The 24476-nt window shown below is 45.3% G+C and overlaps 1 protein-coding gene across 2 annotated transcripts; it reads right to left on the reverse strand.

The window, feature by feature from the left end:
• Positions 1-875: 875 nt before the first annotated feature.
• TSPAN1 (tetraspanin 1) lies at positions 876-23388 on the reverse strand. Of its 2 annotated transcripts, none has more exons than XM_084852630.1 (8): positions 23335-23388; positions 22208-22272; positions 11559-11765; positions 10353-10427; positions 7514-7612; positions 5605-5745; positions 4490-4573; positions 876-3132 (listed from the first exon to the last, which is right to left on the reverse strand). In XM_084852630.1, exons 2-8 carry the CDS (start codon positions 22262-22264, stop codon positions 3079-3081), a joined length of 717 nt encoding a protein of 238 aa, XP_084708756.1. In that variant the 5' UTR covers positions 22265-22272; positions 23335-23388; the 3' UTR covers positions 876-3078. The 2 variants fall into 2 exon arrangements, with proteins under 2 accessions (XP_084708756.1, XP_084708757.1); XM_084852631.1 differs by having other exon boundaries at positions 22208-22306.
• Between the last annotated feature and the right edge of the window lie 1088 nt (positions 23389-24476).

Here is a 24476-nt window from a genome sequence, read left to right on the forward strand (position 1 = left end):
CAGCAATTGTTCACAGAAGCTGCACTGACCATCCCTGTAGGACATGCTCACATGAATAATCAGTGCGCAAATAGTTTTGCACAGCTACAGGCCTAGTTCTCATGGAGTCAGTAAACCCCAGTCTAGGCTGTACGACTTCATATCATACTTTATACCACTGCATTGCTCCCCTCATGAAAAAGGCAGAAAAGCTGAGGTCAAGTTTATCCTTTGTGAAGGGTGGTTTGTTTGTGGTGTTTTATCATGCGAGTTCCCAGTTGCATTCTGAAGTGCTATAGCCCAGAGAGAGGTTTACTTACTCCATAAGAACTAGGCCAGTTTGCAGGAATTCCTATAATTACAGTTGCTACAGAAAGTGCTACCATGGTCATGACTCATAGGGGTTGCTAGTATGTCCAGAATAGCCTAGTCCTTCCATTACAATGTATGCATGGGTTCTCATATCTGAATATGTTTAGCAGAGGTTGCATAGAAAAAAAAAGTGTCTACTGGCCCTTGAGCTCTGGTCAGAGTGGAAAAATGTCAGAGTGGAAAAACAGAAAAGCTATGGGTTTCAGCTTGCAGCTCAAATCCCACATCAGAGTTAAGTAGAAAATGATTAATATATTTTTAATTAAGTTACATTTTTATCTTGCCCTTCCTCCAAGCAGTCCAGGGCAGTATACATCTCTCTCTCTCTCTCTCACGCACAGTCTCCACACTAGTCTTGTGACATAGGTTAGGCTGACTGGCCCAAGGTCACCCTGGGAGATCTGTGGATTTGAACCTGGGTCTCCTTGGCCCTAGTCCAACACCCCCTAGTCAGCATTCCTGTTCTTGTTTTCCAGAGCCATTGTTTAAAATCTTGTTTTAAGATAGCGAGGCAGTCCATGTTACTAGAAAGAATTTCCCCAAGCTTTTATGTCATGTGACAATTCAAACATGATACCAGAAAACTCCTAAGTAGGAATGACATGACACAGGTGAAATTTGTCTTGCACTACATATTGGTACAATTCAGGTGCGTTGGCTGCCAGGAGCCAGCATGTCTGCCTTGGAGTAGATCCATCTGTCCTGCCGTCACAGCAGTCCTTTAATTCCAAGCAAGTCCTCGGTCTTACTACAATGTTAGTTATTGGCAGACCTACAGCTATTCTCCAGTCCCATTCCCACCCTTCCAAGAAACACCATTAGACAACTCTGCAGATCAATACAGGGGTTTCTACGGGCTGGCATCTTTACCATCAGCAGTGACTTCTGCTTCCTCCCCCTGGCAGAAAGAGCCAGGAATCTGGACTATGTCATCACCTGCCAGGGACCAGAAGATTCTAACATACTAGTATCTCTATTGTAACTATACTCGTGTACAGTGTAACTGTAAGCCACTGTGGGAGCCAATCTCAGCTGAAAGCAGGACATATTTATTATAACAGGAAGACTGGCGTAAGAGCAGTACCCTACTTTGTCTTATGAAGTGTATCTATTATATACCTACCTATAGAGTAGCTATACTTCCTACAGATAGGCACGCACTTGCATTTCTGTTGTACCATAAAAACTGGCACCAGTTAGCATTATTTGCAAAATGCCCCACCAATCCACTTTTGAAAGTGAATGCAATACAGGAAGAGGCATATTAAAAACAAAATTAATTGGAACATAATGTAGCTCTCATTGTTCAGACACTGGAAATTCAAACACTGTTTTCAGCATCACTCATGAGGATAGACTCAGTCTCTCAAGATCTGAAAATCTTATCCAATGTAGAGTCCATTCCGAGTCAGTGGCACCCGCAGTGACCCATTACGATCCCAGCCAAGGTTGCATTTTTATTTGATTTTTTTTTTGCAATGGTGACAATTCAGAGTTGCTTTTTGCCCGCTGGTTGGGATTATTCTTAAGCACCAGGAGTGACACAAGCAACAGGAACATAGGGAACTGTCTTATACCAAGTCAGAACATTAGTCCATCTAGCCCAGTACTGTCGACACTGTCCAGGGATGCTGGGGATGGCCACTGAGCTATGGCCTCTCCCGTAAAGGGCAATAAAGCTAAGACCAACTCTGTCCCAGTTCTCCCTATAGTTCCTTGAAGGAACTTTCTAAAAAGCTCTGCAGGGCAGTGGGGGGGGGCATAGTGGTTCTAGTTGTAGCCCCATCACCTGGGCCAGCTGTGTTTCTACAGATGTTCTAAATAACATTTTTCTTTCTCTACTGTGCTGTGAGACATTCACGTCTACAAGATTTAATTAAAAAGTAGATTTTATTGCAAGGGTCAATATGCAAACAATGCTATTTTGCAGTTAGATTATAAGTTAAATTGTATCCACAAAGAGTAAAAAAAAAACCCAGAGGGCTAAGTCAAAGTACAACAGAATAAGAGGGGCTCCATTCAGATAGAGCTAGCTCAACCAGACACCCATAGGGACAAGTCATGTGGAGTATGCTGGGGGGAGGGAACAGGAGAGTCCTCGTGCATTGACCTGCAGAGAAGGATGGATTTACTGTGCCACCATTCTTCGTAGCCATGCACTTTTTCTCCCAGCAGTTAACAGCAGCTCATGATGTTTGCTTGTCTCCTGTGTTGTGCTGGTATTGATAAAGGCAATGTTAATCTCCCTCATTTATACCAGATGGAGACAGAATTCTATGATTGGCACAGGAGTGGAATTGGAGCCTTTCAGAGCCTTTAGCAGCATTCTGGGCTGCTTACTCTCCTAAAGAGATTTCGTGCGTCTCAGGATGGCAGGTATCAAAGCCAGCAGGGAAAAAACAAACTCTACAGTGGGGATGATCATTTTTAAAAGGCAGAAACACTGCTCCTTTTGGCTCCCCCCTCCCACATATTTGATTCAGTTATTTCTGGCTTTCAACACAAGAGCCCTTTGCATTATAAACATTTCTTATCAGACAATTTTTCATTACTTCATTTATGTACACACTACAGATTCCAGCTCAGTAGAGTCAAACAGTTAAATCGCGCAATGTGCGTCAGGCCCGAGAAATGCTTGATTGTTGCGGACACAGGTTAAGAAAAGGTTGCGGTGTACACGACTGTCTCGCCTCCTGGCAAGGTAATCCTCCTGGCCTTCCATCACAGTTACTTCTCGTCCAGGTGGCAGTAGAGGTACATTGCCACAGCCATTGCTGCAATCTGAGGGATGGAGGGAATGAGACAAAAAGGTTGAGTTTCTGCTCCTTCTGCTCAAGTGCTTTACACAGGCATTATAAGAATTAAAGCAGGAGAAAGCAGCCATCACTTCTCAGCCATTCTTGTATTCCTTAAGATGATGGAGAGGGAGAGGAAGGAGTGGGCTAACTGTTAAACCAGGGGTGTTGAGCCTGGTCCCCCTGGGGTTCCCAGATGGCCAGGCCCCATTCCCCTGCCCCCTTTCCACCCCCAATTGCCAATGGTTTGGTGATTTCCCAGCTTTTGCACCATTTCCCCCCAATTTAAAAGGTTGAGATGCCTCTCCTAAGACTCAAGTTACTGGCAGCGAGAGCTTTAAGCTAAGAGCTGGTATTTTTCATATTTTGGGCCATGCCCCTTTTACTTTTGGGCCCCAACCACCACTGGAACGTGGCCCCCCATGAGCTTCTCTGAAATATAATTCGGCCCTCAGGCTGAAAGAGGTTCTGCACCCCTGCCTTAAACAAAGGCCTGGTTCTGCCATAAAAGAGAAGGGTTCACCAAATCCCCAGCCTCAGAGGAGTTCTGAGGCTGGGGGTTCTAACTGCACCCTCCAGTTCAGGGTGCAATTAGCTCCCCTTCCTGCCCACACTTGAATGACCAGTTTCCTCCAGATAAGACTGCAACATTTCCTCCCAGATACTTGGGCGTTCCCCCCAAGCCTGAAGAAGCCACCATTACATCAAGGCACTCTGACCCCAACAGGGTCAAGGAGGCTGAGGTTTTGGCTCCTCCTCACAACTGAGACATACTTGCACATTTGTTCTGCAATAACATGACCATCTGGAACACGTTTTCCTAATGTGGGACCTGGAATAAGCGATCAGGCCTGTGTTGAGAATCCTGTGGTGCGCATGCTCCTTCCTTCAGTAGCACCACATGCTCTTTGTCCTCTAGCAACATACAGGAACACCTACTAGACATGTCTAACTGTGTGAAAGACAGATGCCGCTCATTGGGAATCAGATCAGAAGCCACTTCATGCTCTAGAAAGCTTAGCGAGAACAGCCACTGGTGGCTCTTTAGGCCCAAGGTTCAATAACCTTGAGGCATGCAACCAAGGAAAAGCATCAAGCTTCTCTGTGTGTGGGTGGGGTGGGGTGGGGTAGGGGGTAAACCCTTGATGGTTAAGGAGTCACCAGCGGCAGGTCCCGTATCTGATAACAACATCCATCTGGTGCGTCTTGTCATTCAAGTACAAAGCCCATGAATGCTGCAGTGAGAAGAGGGCCATCGCTGTTATGGTCACTAGGGCACAGCAGTGGAATAGCAACAAGACAGATCAGTTCTCAAAGGGGCTCAGAGAGCTCCGTCAACATACCTCCAGGGCACAGATTCCGGTTGCTACTCCACCCACTGCACCAGCATTCTTACGTATTTCCTTCAGCAGCTCAGGGAAGCAGCCCTAGGGATTGTTTGTTGTTTAAAAAAAGGGAGGGAGAGAAATTAGTTATGTCTATTACAGCACAGTCCAGGGTGGGGGGAAAGACAGAGAACTTTCCCCCCATTTATTTATTATCTCCGTGCAAACCTGTAGAGGTCTCCTGGTGCCAGCCAGGGCCAGCAACATCTGTAGCCTACACTGGCACCAGAAGAAGAGAAGGCTGCTGTACAGGCTATGACTCGCTGTCCTCAACCCCACCAAAATTATTCCATGCCCAGGACAGGGACAGCAGGGACCCCCCAATCTGCACCTTGCAGGCTGCAGTCCATGCAGAATTAGTGGGCTGCTCCCACAAATGGGATACTGCATTGTGAGAACTGCAACTGAATGTAGTATGCATGTGCAAAAGCATTTAGGGCCTCTGCACAGCATGAATAGGGCCCTCCCTGCTTCACCAAGGGACACCACCTCCACAGAGATCAAACCAGAATGGTGCCAAGAGCTATCACCCATTTTTATTTATTTCAGGCATTTTTATTGGTCCCTTTAACAAGGTTCTCAGGGTGGCTACGAAAGAATACACAGCTCAGAATACATTTTGTTTGGCAACGACAGAGGCCTCTACATCAGACCAACCATCACCTTTATGAGGGACATTAACAGACCAATTTTTAAAAAATTAGTTGTCCCGCAGAAATTCCACTCCAAAATCCCTCAGAAGAGCCCCAAATCTGTCACCAAGTTGCCTGGAATTCATCCCCAATTCTGTGTAAAATGCTTTATCAGCCATGAAATTAAGTTAGTTCATCAGAGAATGCATCCACCCTCCTTCCGCCCAGAAGAGTGCAGTCCTTGAAGTTATTTTAGACCAGTAGGGGAAAAATGACGTCATATTTTAGAAGCACTGTTATCCCCTGCAGTGAGAAGTACCTTCCCCAATATACAGGCTGGGTCCAAGGGTCAGCAAGGGTCATTCCACTTAAAACCATGACTTCTCATCCTCCCCCTACCCCCAAATGTACAGTAAAGGAGGCAATCATTTGTTTTCATACCGGCACATTCTTTTGTGCAGCACCAGTAGCATTGCAGGGAAGTTCACCATTACAGCAAAATGGTGGATAGTGATTGGCATGTTGTTTTTCATAGTAGGAACCTTCAAAGTCTGTGTAATTTGACAGACCACAGCATTTCAGCTAAAGAGGAAATGTTAAGAGCAAAGGAGATATGTTAGGTACCACATTATAGCCTTTTCATTTTACATTCCAAAATGGAAACTGGTAATATATTAAGTACTCCAGTGTCCCGTCATGAGGGCCTTTTCTACCTGACAAAGCAGGACTACCCAGTAACTTACAGTGAAATCCCCTGCATGTTTAATCAAAAGTAAGTCCCATCAACAGGACTTTTTCATAGGTACATCTGCATAGCATTGCAGCCTAAACAACTATTATCCCGCCTTCTTCCAGCTTGTGGCTTATAACAGGGCAGCAGTTTTAAAAAAAGACCATCTGCTTAGGGGAACCGCCTCTACCCAGATGCCCTCCAGATGTTTCATCTTCAACTCCCATCAAATCAAGCCAGTGTGGCCTGTGGTCAGGAATGCTGTAGTCCAAAACATGTGGTGGGCACCAGGTTGGGGACAGCTGGCTTAGGGGTAAGGGATGCTTGTAACGAGTATGGAGAGTTGGATGCCACTGCTCAACTTTTAGCTTCACCTCCAATATGGGAGGAACAGAAGGCCATCCATCTGCCTTGCCATATACAACACAATACTAGCAAGGAACTACAGGGCCTTTCCAGATAACTGACCAATTTCATCTGTAGCAATATGTTTTTCTAGCCCAAAACACACATTTCAATATGTGGTCCCCAAAGATGCAGGGTGCTCGCAAGCCAGCAGCGTGGCTGCTTTTGCTAAGTGAGGCTGATGTGCACTGCTGGATGTCCTAGGGAGAACAGAGACAAAGAATGCAAACAAGGGTCCCTAAATGGCAATGCAACGTGGGAGAGAGGGATCACTTTGCTGCTTAAAAAACAAAAAGCAACCCAACCACTTTACATTCTACAGTTACCCTTTCCTCCACCATGGTCCTGCAGCTATCAGGCTGGGACAGCAGGCCAACCACAAGGCCCAGGAGTGGGCCAGGATTCTTGCCTTGCTTGTTACATCCATGGAATGGGCCTTTTGGCTTACATGGCAACTGAAGAATTCCCTAGGCTCATGCCCATCTCCAGAAGAAGCACTTTCCGTTGTCAATTAAGCCTTCAGGAACAGGTTTCCCAGACAACCCAGTTCTCTCCCAAAGGTTCTTATAGATATCCCCTCCCCCATTCTCCATGGATTTCAATAAGATCTACTCTGCTGAAAAGTTAAACACATTACATCTTCCCCCCTGGTGGACAGTTTGGTCCTCTTAATGGCAGCCTTTTAGAAATTGAAATTCCTAGTCCCACTCAAAGTTGTTTTTCCAACTTCTATGTCACGTACTAAACTCGTTACTACTATTGCTGCTCTTCTATAAATCCTCTGTTTGTACAACTCTTTGCAAATTAGAAGCAGACACACTGCAACAAAAGCCAGTGAGTGCAAGCAGAGGAGTGCCATTACCGGCTTTGGCAGTGCTCAGGCTACTATGAATACAACTCAAAATGGCACCTAGGTTTCCTTAGAGGTCAAGCAGAATACCAGTCAGTACTTCACTGGTCCATAATAGAACCAAACACTGTTGCTTGATGGAATCATAGCCTTGGAAGGGGCCACTTAGGCCATCAAGTCCAACCCCCTACTCACTGCAGGAATCCAGTTTAAAGCATCCCTGACTGATGTTTGTCCAGTCTTTGCTTGAATAGCTCCAGTGATGGAGAGCCCACCACCTCCCTAGGCAGTTGGTTCCATTGTCTGACTGCTCTGACCACTTTATCATTCTGCATGGCTCCAAACCATTCTGTGGGCCAACTTACATCTGTCATTGTGGCATTCCATACTGTCGTAATGTCAGGAGACTTCCCATATTCCTCTTTCAATAACTTCGTCACTGATCCTTGCAATATAGTCTCCGCCTGGAAGGAAGGAAGGAAGGAAGGAAGGAAGGAAGGAAGGAGTTGCACACAGCGTATTAGAGTATACTGGTAAGCTCACGGATAACTCAAGATTCAAGACCATGCTATTGTTTTCACCATGTCCAGAACTGTTAGCTTCTTTTCTCTCCCCACCCCCCCCACCCCAAACACCCTACCAATATAAACCAACTTTCCCAGAAGTTTCACTGTTCTGTTTGCACTACAATCATGTCCATGCACATAGGTGCTTTTCAAGGTCACTCCACTCACGCATGTGCTGCTCTTGGTTAAAGAAGAAAGGATCAGACCTCTCCCCTTCCACGGCATACAAGAATGGGGCAGGCACCTGAACAAATATGGCTGCCTCTGTAACATCTAGTTTGGCCTTCAGGCACAGGGGTTAAACACACACTTGTGTACTTCCAGTTTCAAAAGTGTAGCTCTTCAGCAAGGAATTCAGGCTCCCCTGTCTTCTCGTGGTTAGCAACTCTTCTTGTCGGGGGGACACACACTGACTGCAACGTGGCATGTGCCAGAAAAAGCAGGAAGTGAAACAAGCTACGTTTACTCACACAAAGAAGGCTGAAAAAGCAAACATGAAAGAAGTGCCAGTTTTGCTTGTCACCAACTAATGAATCCTTTGCTGGGAGAGAGGGTGGGGGAGAAGAGAACCTTCGCCACACACACAGAATATGCATACGATTTCTTAGAAAGTGCCTCACCAGTTCCATTATATAATGGGAAGTGTCCCCTATACTTTACAATGGAGCAGGAATATGTGTCTCAGATGTGCAGTGCAATCCTGTACACATTTGCTTGGAAACAAGTCCCTCTGAGATTAACACAGCAGTGTTGAATCTTAGGTCTGTGGGCCAAATCCGGCCTTCTGGCATTCTCCTGGCCCCACCCCATTTCCCCTGCCTGCCAACATTTGGTGCTTTCCCAGCTTTTGCACTGTTTTTTCCCCATTCTAGAAAGTTGGAATGCCTCTCCTAAGGCTTAGCTGCTGGCAGCAAGAGCCTGAAGCTAAAATATGCAGGTATCTTTGGCCCCACCCACCACTGGAATGCAAGCCCAAAGGGCTTCTCTGAAATTGAATTCAGCTCTTGGGCTGAAAGAGGTTCAACACGCCTGGTTTAACAGAAGCCTCCCCTGCCTTACCTCCCCACATTCCCTCATCCTAGGTACTTCTCTCACAGCCAGGCTCACTTCTGGTATTGGAGCCAGGCTGGGAGAAAAATACACCAACAAACATGGCTGTATAGGCACACCTAGTTGGGCCCCTCAGGGACTGGGTTGAACTTGGGCACAGGGGAAACTTGAGGTTCCAAAATGTAGCTCTTTAGCAAGGAATTCAGACTATCCAACCTTATAATGGATAATTATTCCTTTCGAGAGGGATGCATCAATGTGCCATTTGCCAGAAAAAATATGAAGTGAAATCAACCATATTTATTCTGATAAGAGAAGCTGAAGAACAAACAGGAAATGGTGAAAAGCAAAGCTAGCACTTGATTCTTATTTAAGAATAGTTCAAGAGGGGAAGGGATCAGGTTCCCCTCACCCACATCTCCCCGTTGATGTTAAAAAAATGAGAGTCTCCCCACACCTACACTTTATATGTGAATTGGGCAGACATGTGATTAGCCTCCTTGGATATCTTATTGACAAAGGCACAGCTGAAATGTTTTAATAAAATACAAATACTTTTAAATAAAACAAACATGGCTGTTCCTCCGTCACATCTAGCTCATTTCTAGAAAGATGAAAAACCAAACTAGATGTAGCAATCTCTTCTCATTGGCTGAGAGAATCCTTTCTCCTTATTTTTCTTATGTATACCTAAATCTCCCAATAAATACAGGTCAGCCTCTGTATCTTGCCATGCATGCCAACATTGCCCTGACCTAGAGGCTCCCAGCCTATTATGCACATTAAATAGTATTAGATCAAGTATTTGCATTGATAGCATTGTTTAATGTTCTCAAATGTATGTAAAACATGTAAAAGCCATTTAAATATGACAATGTAAATTACCTTAACTCCAAACATTAACACAAAACTTCTCTGTTTGCACATTACAATGGCTTTAAAACTGGGCTCTTAAACCCCTCTTAATTTACAGGGGAGCAGAGCTCTGGCAAGGAAGTCAGGCATGATCAACTGTTGTAGAGCTTTTTTTTCAGCTGCAGTGCTAAAATGTAGGAAGCTGCCTTATATCAAGTCAGACCATAACTCCATCTAGCCCAGTATTGCTGACACTGACGGGCAGTGGCTCTCCAGGGTTTCAGGCAGGAGATTTCCTGCCCTACCTGGAGATGACAGGAATTGAACCTGGGACCTTCTGCACACAAGGCTCTACCACTGAGCTACAGACCGACCCCAAATGCATCATTCTTACAAAAGAGGGTAGGAAGTATATTTATGCCAAAATGGGAAGTCCACCACTCAGAGAGGGAGCATTGGCATGTGAACATCTGTTCTGAGACATGGAAGGCCATCACAGCAGATGCCTCAAAGCAGCCAGCAGTTGAAACATCAACAGCCATTTTAAGACTAAGGATGCAATCCTTCACATGTTTAGACAGAAAGAAGTCCTACAATTCCCAGCATTCCCCAGCCAGCATGGCTGGCTGGGGAATGCTGGGAGTTGTAAGACTTCTTTCCTATCTAAACATGCTTAAAATTGCGCCCTAAGCAAGTCACCCCAAGCTCATCCTTTCTACTTCATGTTACTTACAAGTGATGTGTAGACCAAGGCCACCACTGCAGCAGCCACTTCGATTATGAAGATGATCAGGATAATTGAAAAGAACTAGGAAGAGAGACAGAAGAGCATTAGATTGTTCACTCTACAAGGCATCAGTGCAAAAGTGAGGCAAAGACTCTTTGGATAAACTTGGTCAAGTGTGCTCTATAGGCAACCTTCTAGCTTTGGAAGGATAGTTGGTCACAAGACTGAGCTTTATGAAAGATATTCTAGTGGGGATTTTCCACAACTCCAGCAACTGAGGGCTTCCTTATCTGGTGTGACATGCCATAGCCTGGACTTTCTCATAGGAAAGAATCAAGACACTGCTTCAGATCCCTCATTCTGCTTGAACAGCATCTTTCTCACTTGGATTCTTAGATCTTTCAGCATACTGAAAGACATTTTAGTCTCAGTCCATTTGCTTTAGTACACTTTGAACTGATCTTTTCCAGGTCATTTTAGACCATATATATCAACAACTTCCTCATTCCCCAGTGGATTAACACAAGTCTTTTTTCTCACAGCAAGAAGAGGAGGAAGGGGGATAGAGAGACAGGATAGCAACTCTAAGTATCACCACTGATTTATTTTATGTATTTACTTTCAGATGCCACTGAAAACAGGTGATCACCTGCTTACAAGGGCTTCTGAGGAAATGAGAAACAGCCATGGATTCAAGACGTTGCAGCAGGTCTACACTCCTACCACAAAAGGAACAAGATGTCCAGAAAAGTTGCATCTTTCTTTGCCTAGAAGTTATCCAACTGGGAAACAAGATTAACATCTACCAAGAAGGCCTTTTTTTTTTTAATCAAACAGACCCAGGGTAAAGAAAATGTAAAGTTTGGGTCAAGAAGTGAGAGAACTCCAATTTCTAAAAAAAATCCAGCTTATTATCTGCATAGGAATTTTGGAGTTATAAAATCCATCAATGAGCTTTCCAAAATAAGAAATCTGTATTACAATCCAGAAAACAGGCACAAATTGTTTAAGAAATTCTATCCTATGGCTAATTGCCTGGATAGCTCAGGATCCCTTTCTTCCTTCATGAACCTAGCCTCATTAAGAAGACAGCTTTTCATAATGCCTTCACTGCTCCAGTTATTATCAGCAAGTACTTTTACCAAGTAACACACTACTGGGCAGATTTGCTGCAGACAAGGAGATGGAAACTGCTTCACATTTGTATTTTACCGTGATAAGAAGGCACTTGCTTTCTTTCTGAGCTCCACAGCATCCTAGGAAGCCCAGCACAAACAGGACGACTCCAAGGGCAATGAGGAGGTAGCCCACATTCACAAACTGCGAGACACCGGAGGACAGGGGGCCAAATAATTTGAGGAAGGAGCTACTGTCAACACTGACCCAGATTCCAATGCCCAGGAGTGCCCCTCCACCAATCTAGGAAAGAAAAGAAAAGAATTACTTCCAAATGTTGGTACTGGGGGGACACAAAGGGACAGTCAATTACTTAGCCTGCCCAAGCTGCAACCGGCCAAGGTGAAAACAGCTCACTAAGCTCCATATTGTGGCCTGCTAGACAGACCCCTGACAGCTTCCCCTCCACCCTGTTTTTGCAGTCCCAGACAAGCAACAGAAACAGAGGGTTATCAAGTCTGCAGTGGAACATCAAACCTGGCTGATGGGCTGCATTTGGCCTGGAGAGTCACAAAGTGCGCTGTACCTAAACTGCGCAAACAGAAGTGTAGAGGAGCCAGGGCTTGCAGGGTCGAAGCGCCAGGCCTTTTTGATAAGCAGGGATGATGACATCATCTGCCAACCACCTCAGGCTTCCCTGTTCCCACATGCAGGATGTGGGACATACACGTATAGATATGGATCAACACAGGTGTCTGCAGTCCTGGACTCTCCTTGAGGGTGCAGCTATGGGGACTGCCTCGATGAGCAACTGCACTTCAAAGTTTACCACTGCACCACCGTGCATACAATTAATTAATAGAGATTACATTCTATTTCACAGCTATTAATAGCCAGAAAGAGTCATTGGAACCTTTGTTAAAGTGAGAAGCTTCTCGTAACACAATAGAAATTAGAGGCTTTTGCAAGCCAGCCATAGTTTAGGTGTCACTTTTGTGGCAAGTTTGCAAGCGTCTCCAGCCAAGGAGGGAGACTCCTTTTCCTATGTGATCATCCTCCCTTCCAATATTCTACAATATTCTTAGAGAGTTAAGAATCTATTCACAGTATGCTCTATCCCACCCACATTCAAGCCTCAAGAGTTTCTGAAAGATACAGGGAAAATAATTGTTATGCAAGCTGGGGAGATTTCTCCTGCTGCATCTGTCCCACCAGGCTGCAGCAGGGGCAGAGAAGAAAAGCAGGACTACTATCCGCCATCCTGAGAAGCCAGCTTCACCAGGCTTTGCCTCTCCCCCAGCTGTCATCCAGCAGCCATTCCACCAGGCTGTAGAACAGGGAGAGACAGGAAGTTGGGCCTCTCCATTGGCTCAGCTGCGAGACCAGCAAGTTTTGGCTCTTCTTCTCTTTGAATTGTTTCCATGCCAGTTGGTCATCAGACCAACAATGTCCAGCCACATTCTGGCCACTACAGCACTGCAGTTCATTATATCTGGACATTATAAGAACTGTATAATACTAAGAAATGGTGCCTGGGTTTTATTGTTTTCCTTTTTCCTCCCCATTTTTTTCCTTTGTGTCATGTCTTTTTAGATTGTAAGCCTGACAGCAGGGACTACCATATTTTTATTGATCTGTAAGCCACTCTGGGAGCCTTTCCAGCTGAACAGCATGGTAGAAATGCTTAAAATTAATAAATAACTATTGCTCAGAACAATGGTATCAGCCTTTATTGTAGAAAATATTACCTCTAGGTTACTAAAAGGTTATTTCTTAAAACAATGGCTAGAGGTAAAACTCTGCTCCGAATAATAGGGCAATCGGCTAAGACAGGATGCAGTGTTGGAGATTTGTGACCAGGATCTCACATGGTTCTTTAAAGAGTTAATAGCAGCAATAGAGCACCCTGAATCATGTTAGGAACATGGGGTACTATCCAATGTTAGTCCTACTTAGAGTAGACTCATTGAAACGAATGGCACTTAAGGTAGTCATCACTAACTTAAGTCCCATTTGTTTCAATGGGTCTACTCCTAGTAGGACTAACATAGGATACTACCCCATGATTCGGGAAGCGTGTGTGTTGGGGCTATCTGTGTGTTTTCCCCTGTGGAGCAAATAGCAGCTTCAGGTGAGGCATTTTAATTGGGAAAAGTAGTACAGGCATAAAGGTTACCCCCCACACCTCCCGCCACATACCACAGTCCCAGTATGATGGAGAGGGCAAGGCTGCTACTAACTTCTTAAAAACATGGATCATGTTTAAAAAATCATGGCTCTCCCATATCACTTCTAGTTCTGCCTTATATCTAATGAAATATGGGGATAAACAGCAAGTAGACACTTCTGTACATATTGTCCTTCTGAGACAGCAGCCTCCTGCAACCTGGTGCTCTCCAGATGTGTTCTGATTTCCAGAGCTCAAACATATACATTTCATCTCAGGGATCCAGCACAGACACACATCCCTTCCACCGATATCCTTTATTTTTGTCTACATTGTACATGGAGTCTACACACCCCTGCGCTACCTACAGCAGCAGCATTTGCATGCTTCCTCCAAGTGAAGGACTTTTGAAAAGAAAAATATTCCCTGCATCAGTGAAAGGGAAGGAAGAATATTTTTTTGCTGGTGTGCTGAAGAGACTGGGGCCTAGTGTGAAAGGCAAGGCAAGTAAAGCACTCATACCTCTGAAAGCTGAAAGCCGCAGCTGTGCTTTGATAAATTGAGCCTCAAGCAGTGCACACACCACATTTTTTTTTTGTTTTAATCTCATATGCTATATCTATAAGGCCAAGCAACATGCTATTTTTCACACAAAGATTCTTAGGGTGCAATTCTAAGCATGTTTAGATAGGAAAAAAAGTCCTACAGCTCCCACCATTCCCCAGCCAACCATGTTGGCTAGGGAATGCTGGGAGTTGTAGGACTTTTTTCTGTCTAAGCATGAACAGCATTGTACCCTTAGGAGGGATGTTGTAATCCATTCCCTCCCCCTCCCACACAGTCCAAGTCATACTGCATATGCCAGAATCATGGTCAAGCCATACATCTATCTAGATCACCTCACTCCAGATAGGTTTTTGACCTAATCCATATAAACTGGAGCTGCTACAACTATCTTTCTTCCCGGAGGCAGGCAATTCAATTTCTGTCATACATACATTTTGACAATAGTTTCTAGATAGCTAGACCTATGATTGTGCACTCCAGTCTCATCCCATACTTCTATTTCCTGAAGTTAGGCACTCTTCCCATTTCTTTAGAAAAGAGATTGATACCTTATCACAATCAAACACAGACACAGACACACACTTTATAGATGGGAAACAGATATCCTCTCTAACCCAATATTAGCACTACATATCACTGATAAGGAATCCCAGTTTGATCATATCAGACTCTTCATTTCTAAAAAAAGGAACCTGATCTGTTCCAACATTATCAGTGAACTGACTTGGTTCTTCGAGGTTCAGGGTATAAGATATGCCTGTTGACAGTCATTCAAATAAGTGCTATATTTCAGAATAGTGGTAACTGCCACAGCCATGCTGAGATCATTACAAAACTGAATTAAAAACTAAGTATGGTAGAAAAAAAGGTTATTTTAGAAGGTTAAAATGAACCTGCCCTTGTGCCCAAGTAATCAAACCTTCTAGAAATTAGGGGCACATAATGGAAGGCGATCACTCCTTGCACTGTTAAATGTTCGTTCTGCACTACATCCAGCTAGCCAGTGTCAGGAACAGAATGCTGAAACAATCGAGTCATCGTGCATCGGCCGCGGAATGCTCTTCGGCTGCAATCCTATACCTATTTACCCAGATGTAAGACTCACTGAACCTCCTGAGGCTGACTTTTGAATAGATATGTGTAGGATTGTGCTGTTAGTGGCTAAAAGAGGGACAAGCTTCTACTCTCGACTGTGGAGGCACAAGGTAATTCCAAGTTTAGAATCAGGGTGTCAAGGACAGACAAGACTCTTGAACTTTTAACAGCTGCATAGAAGATGGAGTTTCAGCACGCGCCACTTCTTACACCTGCACGAGCAGGACCGCTTTGACAAAACTACTTCTACACAATCTGGAGAAGTCCAGGAGCCCTGCTTTCCTTTGCCTTTCACCACCCAATCGCCCCCGCCCCAATGTATTTGTAACCATTCCATAGTCTCTCAAAGTTCAACAAGATAAGCTGTAGAAGAGTCACAACGCAGAAAGAAGCCTTGTAAACATACCGATTCCCTCTCTACACAGGGATAGTCTTATCAGAAGCTGCCAAGGGTTTCAAACCAGTTGTTTATTTTTAACAGTGAATAATGCACTTGGAATCATACAGGAGCATTTCTAACAGGGTGAAAGCAATTATCCTTGACCACAGGTGCCGGTTTTGTCTTCAAATAAAAGGACAAGGCAGGCACTGCCTCAGCCCACACTTAAGTACAGGTGCCAGGCTGGACACATGGGTGTCCACAAGAGATGGCAAGGGGGGGGGATAGTCCCCTCGTATAGGCTATGATCCCCAGATTCCCAGCTTTCATCGGGGGGGGGGGGGTGCAATCCAGTGGAGGCTGGTGGCTCCAATGTCAGTGGGGCAGTATATCTATCCCCGGTTTCAGTCAGAACCAGTCAGAACTCTAAAGGAGCTATCCAAGGTGTGAAGCCTGGTTCTGACTGAAATGTGGAGCAGATTCACCACCCCACTAACATCACCAGCCTCCACTGATGCAATCCTATGAAAATTTAGACAGAATAAAGTCCTACAACTCCCAAGTCTTCCCCAGCCAGCCATGCTGGGGAAGACTGCAAGTTGTAGGACTTTTTTCTGTCAAAGCATGCATAGGATTGTGCCCTTAAGAAAGCAAGTCTCTAGCCCTTTTAGAAAACAAGATGTGAGGCAAAATGTGCAGGCACAATTCTGCCCATTTGTTTTGTGCGAAACTAGCCTGCTCCTGTATTTCAATATTTTTATCCGGTGGATGAAATCATAGCAAGGACTGACCCACTATCTTAAGAAGGAACTTCTAGGTGCATTTTTAAGCTGTGGGGGTAGGGGGAATCTTCCCTAGTGGAAAAGTGATTGCTGCTCCATTAAAAAAACCAAATCAAATCAGAAATCCAGGATTTTAATGTAGCTGTGATTCAGGGTAGACATGCTACTGCCCAAACAAGAGCTGCTTATGATCTTTCTGACCCAGGTACACATTCAAAAACATCTACAGTGTTCAGGAGGTGAAGGAAGAATCAAGCCAGTCCAGTAGCTTCCCAGACCTCTTCCGTTCTGGTCCTTTGGCAAAGGGGGAAAAGCCAGAGATTGGTTGGTAACTTGGATTAACAGATTTACACAAGGCAGCGAGTAAGACTGACTAATAGGAGGCTGTGGGCAGCATCGCTTCGTGCTTTCGGAACACAAATGCACAAGCCCACACATTTCACTTGTCTTCTGACAGCATGAGGAGGAAGTGCCTCTGTGTGTTAACCAAGGGCAGGCACCTGTAGGAAACTCCAAAGTGCACAATGCTTTTTCTCAGAAGAGATACATGCATAACCCTTTCCACACTACATGAAGGAGTAAATATAGGAATGTATGTGATCAGGATTGCCAATGCTTAAACAGGAAGTTTCGATACCTGAGCAGGGTGCAAGGGCAGAGCCCCCCCCCCCCAACGTTCTATTCATCTAAGGCAGCCTTCCCCAACCCTAGTGCCCTCCAGCTGAACTACAACTCCCTTATCCCAAGCCAAGGTTGGAAAAGGCTGACCCTAGGCAATCAGCTCCCACATGTACTTGTCTCCTGCTACTGTCCACACACAGCAGGCCACCACAGGTCACCTTAACCTAACCCAGACTCTCTTGCAACATCACAAGCACAAAGCAAGAACTAAACAGTCATGTAGAATGGATAACTCAAGAAGGTGAACCCAGCTGCAGATTATATGTCAAGTATATAACACACGTATAGGTAGCAAGTTATTAAGATATTTTACTCAATGAGACTGAGCAAGTCTTGTCCCAAGAGCAATTAGTGAACCCATGGCAAAGCACTCAAGCACACCACCTACCCAGAAAGCCAACCAGGGGCAGAGATGCAGGAAAACAGATGGACAGGAGGGTACAGAGCAGATTCACACAGACAAGGCACTCCTTGAGAAGTTCATAGAATCATAGAATAGTAGGGCTGGAAGGGGCCTACAAGATCACTGAGTCCAACCTCCTGCTCAATGCAGGAATCCAAGTCATAGCAACCCTGACAAATGGCTGTCCAGCCTCGTCTTGAGCGCCTCCAGTGTGGGAGAGCCCACTACCTCCCTAGGTCATTGGTTCCATTGTCGTATTGCTCTAACGGTCAGGAGGTTTTTCCTGATGTTCAGCCAGAATCTGGCTTCCTGGAACTTGAGCCCAGTATTCCGTGCCCTGCATTCTGGGATGATCGAGAAGAGATCCTGGCCTTCCTCTCTGTGACAACCTTTCAAGTACTTGAAGAGTGCTATCATATCTCCCGTCAGTCTTCTCTTCTCAAGGCTAAACATGCCCAGTTCTTTCAGTCTCTCTTCATAGGCCTTTGTTTCCAGTCCCTTGATCATCTTTGTTGCCCTCCTCTGAACCCTCTCCAGCTTGGCTGCATCCTTCTTAAAGTGCGGTGCTCAGAAGTGGACACACAGTACTCCAGATGAGGCCTAACCAGTGCTGAGTAGAGGGGAACTAGCACTTCATGGGATTTGGAAACCATGCTTCTATTAATGCAGCCCAAAATAGCATTTGCCTTTTTTGCACCCACATCACATTGTTGGCTCATATTCAGCTTGTGATCTACAACAATTCCAAGATTCTTCTCGCTTGTAGCGTTGCTGAGCCACGAGTTGGTCCATGCTGCTCCACTGCCAGCTACCTCTGAGAACCTGCTGCTGTACTGCCGCCACCACAGAGGAGCCACACCCAAGAAAAGCTGGAGGGGAATCTCAGGCCAACCCAATCACTGCCACCAGTGCCAGCTCCAGGTTCGGAAGGGCCCTGGAGCAAGACACCCGCAGTGGGCCCCTTTCCTCTGTGAGTCGACCTCCTCACCACCTCTGTCACCAGCTGCTATTGCTCCTCCTCCTCTTCATCACTCCTGCTTTCTTGCTTGTTGGGCAGAGAGCCAGTGAGCAAGAAGCAGAGGCTTCTGCTGCTCCACCTTCTTACTACCACCATTGTCTGGGCCAGAGCGAGAGGCAGGTGAACAAGCAGGTTGCAATGGTGAGGAGGAGTGACTCCAGGGGACTTTTGTCAGTGAGTCCCTTGCTGGGATGCAGGCCCCCGGCAGGTGCCCGGCCATGCCTAGCCAGTTCTGCTGCTGTTGGGACAGGTGATGGGCTGTGGCAGTGAGCCGAGCCCAATGGCCTCCACAGCAAATCAGGACTTGGGAGCAGGCATGCCAGGGCCAGATGGGCAAGTGGGTGGACTGTGCCCTGCCAGTACATGAATGCACCACCTGCCAGTCAGTTAACTCCAGGAGGAAATAAGCCAAATGGGACTTTGAAAGAGTTTTAGGCCCCACTAGGCCAAGCCCAGAGCTGCCTTCCAAGTTCCTATGATCTGGCTTAGTTAACCCCGGGCAACATTGCCCACAGGAACAACTGGCAGCAGTTAGCAGTGAATAAGCACATGGCAATAAGAACATAAGAAGAGCCATGCTGGATGAGACCAAGGATCCACCTGGGCCAGCATCCTGTTTGCCCAGTGGCCAACCGGCTGCCTGTGGGAAACCCACAAGTAGGACATGAGCCCAACAGCACCCTTCTGCTCATCTTCCCCAGCAACAAAGGTAGCTGTGGGGAGGCTGTTGCCAGAAGGCAGCAGTTAGACTATTCAACATACATACATACATACATGTCCTTCCTTCTAGGCCACCTTCCCAATCCAGTATGCATGAATGTGGAAAGCAAACACATTAAAAATAAATACATTAGAAGGGGGAACCAAATTGGGAGGGGGGAACCCTGGCTTTCCCTGTTTCAGACCCCCACCTTGTAAGCAGCCAGCCAACCCCCCACCCCACAACACTGGCTAACTGACAACCCTGCACAGGAGTACAAAGTAGATCTGATGGAGTCCTAACTGGGAACTGACAGCACAAGATTTATTTTACATTTTTGTGAGATGCCAAAAGGAGGGAGGATGTCAAGAAGTTCCCCCCACAGGGATGTTTCACATCTTCCAGGTGGACAGTGGCATTTTTTCAGATCAGGGCCCACTTTATTGCTCACCAGTGTTCACATTAACAGGATCAGGCGCACCTTCACTTTGGCATGAAAGAGTATGTGCAGTTGTTCTGCTTCCTCCTCATTTCAGCTCATCACAGGTTTGCTCAACTGACCGTTGCATATTAACACGGCTTGTGGAAACTCCACTTCCTACATCCACTTTGGAACTTGATTCTCTACGAAGTCAGTGTGGTGTAGTGGTTAGAATATTGGACTCAGACTGGGGGTCCGGGGTTCAAATCCCCACCCAGTCAAAAAGCTCAACAGGGCCAGCCAGTTACATTCACTCTCACTCTCTGCCTTGCCGACCTCACAGGGTTTTTGTGGGGATAAAAAGGTGGGGAGGGGGAGAACCATGTACACTGTCTTGAGATCCTTGGAGGAAGGGCATGATAATCTTAATAAAAATAACAATAAATGAGGATAGGGTCTCCCTAGGCCTTCAAGTATAAAAAGAGGGCATAACAATAGCCAAGAAGCAAAGTTAAAATGTACACACCAATTAAAGCCAGCTGGAGCCCAGTTCAAACATTCAGAGTGCACGATCAACCATGCATAGGGCAGGGGTGCTGAACCTCTTTCAACCCAAGGGCCAAATTCCATTTTGGAGAAGTTCTCAGGGGCTGGATCCCAAGGGTGGGAGGAGCCAAAAATACCAGCATATTTTAGCTTAAGCCTCTTACTGCTGGTAACTAAGCCTTAGGAGAGGAATTTTGACTTTGTAGAAAGGGGAAAAGCTGGGAAACCACCAAATCATCTGCAGTTGGGGGGAAGTGGTGGGGGCAGGGGATAGAGAAAGGGATGTGGCCATCTGAGGACTGCCAGAGGGCTAGGTCTGGCCTGTAATTCTGCACCCGTGATATAAATAAAGAATCTTCCTTTGGAAGGCTCGAGTCAATTTGTAAAGCTGAGGTTCATGAGAACAGAAGATTGAAATCCCTTCGCTGAGAAGCGTTGACTGTGAACCACAGTAACGTATGTTGCAAGTCTCCATAGAATTATCCACCTGAATGCATGTCCACATGTTTATGTGCGTGCGGATTACAGCCCTTAGATCACCAACAGCCTCCTGTCACTGTTGTGATCTTATTGCACTCAGCATACCTGCATACCTGGGTCCCCACACCAGCACTTACTTCAGCTAGAGTTACGGTGCACTTAGCAAGCTGTGTACAAGGCATTCCTGTTTTCCCCACCCTTTCCCATTGCAAGAGAAGTGTATGCCAAAGGAATCTGCTGGTATACGAGACTCCCTTGGTAGCATTGCCATGGAGGCACCCGTGGAGCCCATAGGAGGACAGCCACGCTGCTCGTTTAAAAACTATGAACATGGCAAGTAAGCATGAAACTGAATGAAACACCCACAGAAACCATCAAACCCACTCAGCCAGTCCAGAGGCAGGCCAGAGGAACATTTTAATGAGTACTTTGGTTTGCATCATGATCGCACTCAATTAGCCTATTGCCATTTTGTGGGCTTGGCCTGCCATTGCATGAAGGCACACCCATAGCCAGAGTTAATAAATTTTTCATAATCTCATGGACCTGCTTTTATTTGTCCCATGGGTGTGGCCATTCCAGAAAGCAACCGGAATCGCAGAGGAAGTTCCTTGTAAGTCAACCCTGGCATTAAGAGATTGTTCATATTGTTCAGTACACGATTAATCCCTGAGACAACACAGCTGTAACTAGTGTAGGCGGGCAGACCAAATATACTGCGTGGAACACCAGAAGGCAGTTTACTCATCCCAACATGGAATCAGAAGAAGCCAGAAAGACCACTGCTAGATGAGACTCACCATTTGATCTCTTGTGGCTTTTTTTTATGGCAATTAAAAAAATGAGGAGCAAATCTGGGAATGCAGCACTTGGGGAAAGATTTTTAAATCCTTTTGCCAATGCTTGTCCCCACCAAGCTGCTATTTGTCCTGCAGGAGAAAATGTATACCTGTATGGTATCTCAGATGATTTCCCACCGTCTTATCTAGTTGTGCCCCAAGATTATTCACACGCCGTGTTTTTTGGATGAGCATATTCACATCTCTTAGATTTACAAAGTTGGTAGTTAAACCCTTTATGGTCCCTTGAGAGTTAATAAAATCCAGTTGGCAAAGGCTACTGCAGCATGTGATCATTAGAGATTAGCCGTAAGATAAACACACATCTACCATAAACACACATTACATTAACAAATTATATGTGGCTAACATGCTGTCAAGGAGACGACCTCATCTTTGTTGTATAAGATCTGTCCATTCTGTCCCTGAGTTTGGGGACCATTGGGCAAGCACAATCCTAAGCATGGTTACTCAGAAGTAAGTGTGTTTAGGATTACGGCTTCAACTACATTTCATCTCAGGTTTATTACACATATAGACATGCAGCCTTCAGTATAGCTATCTCTAAAGAACAGCCAAACATATTCCAGAGTATTGGCCTCACCCACTCATACTTTTACAAGGTTCGCAGCTACCTCATTAGTAGAGAAATACAGCAAGTACTTACAACTATGAAGAGGTTAAATAAGACCATCATGACCTTCAAAAAAGTGAAGCAGCTCATCTTGGTGTCTGCAAAGCATTTAAGGAGAAAGTTAACAAACAGCTTCTCAAGATGCTTTAGAGAGCTCAACCCAACTCATGCTCCTGAGTTTGATATGGCCTGATCAGGTTTACAGGGAAGTCTCACTGTGAAGTCCAATGTAGCCTCCCTCCTGGTAAGCATTGGACTGCACTCTTACAAGCATCTTTTTGGGTGATATTCATACCGCATGTGATGCCATATATGAGAGAGAGAGAGAGAGAGAGGATACGAACTAGAGGCAGCAGATGGATATACATCTCCCCAAAAGAACAGGGTCCCCTTAACACACTAGATTACAATCATTCTGTGCCTTCAACCAAATATTCTTTTTGATAGACATTGTAGGGAAAACCCCATTACATTCTACAGAGCATCAGAGAAAGACATTTTATTACACAAAAAGGAAATAAAAACAAATGGACTTTATACATCCCTTGTCCCTCCCAGTGGTTCCAACAGCTATTTTCCCCATGCCACAAGAGTTCCAAGGGCCTGGAATAATCAATTCTATCTGCCCAGAACAGCAATGGTGAAAGTAGGAACACCTAGCTGGAAAGTACTCTGAAAGAGATCTATATCCTCCCCCTACCCCAGGACTTCCCTTTGCCACCAGCGTCTTTGAGGGAAACAGAACAAGGAGCCACAAGATACCATCATTTGATATCACAAACAGATATTCCAGATTTATCACTGTGAGGGCGATACGGCCTGCCTAGAAATCTGAGTTTTCCTATTGTGAACCATTACGGTTGAAAAGTGGTATACACATATTGCAAAGTAAAACCTTGTTTTAAAGGATGATCTGTCTGCTTCACATCCCTCTACACCTTTCCTTGAAAATTTCAGGGAAGAATGACACAGACGCAAGCCACCCCAAACAAACTCCTTATTTTAAAGAAAGACACATTTAACAGCCTACCGCCCTACCCGCTAGCAAACACAAATTAAAAGCCTGGTGTAATTCTAACACACATCAAAAAGCTTTCTTCAGAACAGAAATAATCTTTAAGGGCAGAGAAGACCCCATTCCATAAACAAAAGAGACTCACCTTAAAGAGAAACAAACAACTCCTGAAACAACCTGAACAATCCTGTATCTTTCCAGTTGACAAGGCAATCAGCTTCTTAAGTAAAGCAAAGCAATGGTTGTTTCAGCCTATAAGAAACATCCCCTTTTCGGGCCAATGAAATCTCTTTAATAAAGGCCACACCTCACCAACTTAAGTTTTTTAAAAAAATTAATAGAGGAAAAAAGTAGACCACCTTTCTTTATTCTTTACTGCTCTCTAGTGGCTAGAGGTGAACGTTTGCACTCTAGGTGGGTTTGACTTTGAGCACAACAGGGAAGTTGAAGCAGAGCCGAATGCAACAGCTGGATTACTATCGGGAACAGTTTACAGAAATCATATAACATTGGTTTTAAAGGAACTGCTCTGGCTGCCAATACACTTTCGGTCTGGATTCAAGGTGCTAGTGATGATGTATAAAGTCCTAAACGGCTTGGGACTTAGCGCCTCTTGCTGCATATGCCTGCCTGAATATTGAGATCTGCCGTGGGGGCTGTTCTCTGCAACCTACAAAGGGACCTGTACATTATGTGGAGATGCAAAAGAGGGCCTTCTCGGTTATGGCACTTGGGTTACAAAATGCCCTCCCCTTGGAGGTCCGGTTGGAACTGACATTGGCCTCATTTTGGCTCCAAGTTAAGACCTGGCTTTTTATCCAAGCTTTTGAGTCTTATTGACTGTGCCTCAATTTTTATTTGTTTGCTTGGACTGTTGATGATTAAAATGGACTGATGATTAAAATGGACTGGTTTCATGTTGAATTGTTTTAATTATTGTACCCCACCTTGATATCAATAGATATAGGACAGGCCATAAATATTTGATTAATTTCTTCATTCAGAGATATTTTAAATTAGTTTTATTTCTTGCACATGAATAGAACACACACGTGTGCACCAAGGGGCAGGTGACACCCGGCACCTTGAAATGGTGTGTGCATATGCAACTATGCCAAGAGGGGTAATGGCTGCCATAGTGCTGCAGCAACCTGCAAGTCGGGGCCTCTGGGTGGTGGTGGTGGTGGTGGTGGTGGTGGTGGTGGTGGTGGTGGAGGAGGAGGAGGAGGAGGAGGAGGAGGAGACTTACAGGCACTGAGGAGGAAACACACAGTACTAGACTGGCTG

This window comes from Heloderma suspectum, chromosome 4 (assembly GCF_057233095.1).
Source record: "Heloderma suspectum isolate Gila_16-S chromosome 4, 16-S_ref, whole genome shotgun sequence".
Lineage (NCBI taxonomy): Eukaryota > Metazoa > Chordata > Lepidosauria > Squamata > Helodermatidae > Heloderma > Heloderma suspectum.

Excerpts from the sequence above, each read along its gene's own strand:
- TSPAN1 (XM_084852630.1), bottom strand. The coding sequence starts at position 22,264 with ATGAGCTGCTTCACTTTTTTGAAGGTCATGATGGTCTTATTTAACCTC. Across the intron at positions 4,574-5,604 it reads CTGCACAAAAGAATGTGCCG|GGCTGCTTCCCTGAGCTGCT; the intron begins GTATGAAAACAA and ends AACAATCCCTAG. Across the intron at positions 3,133-4,489 it reads CCGGAATCTGTGCCCTGGAG|ATTGCAGCAATGGCTGTGGC; the intron begins GTATGTTGACGG and ends TCCATCCCTCAG.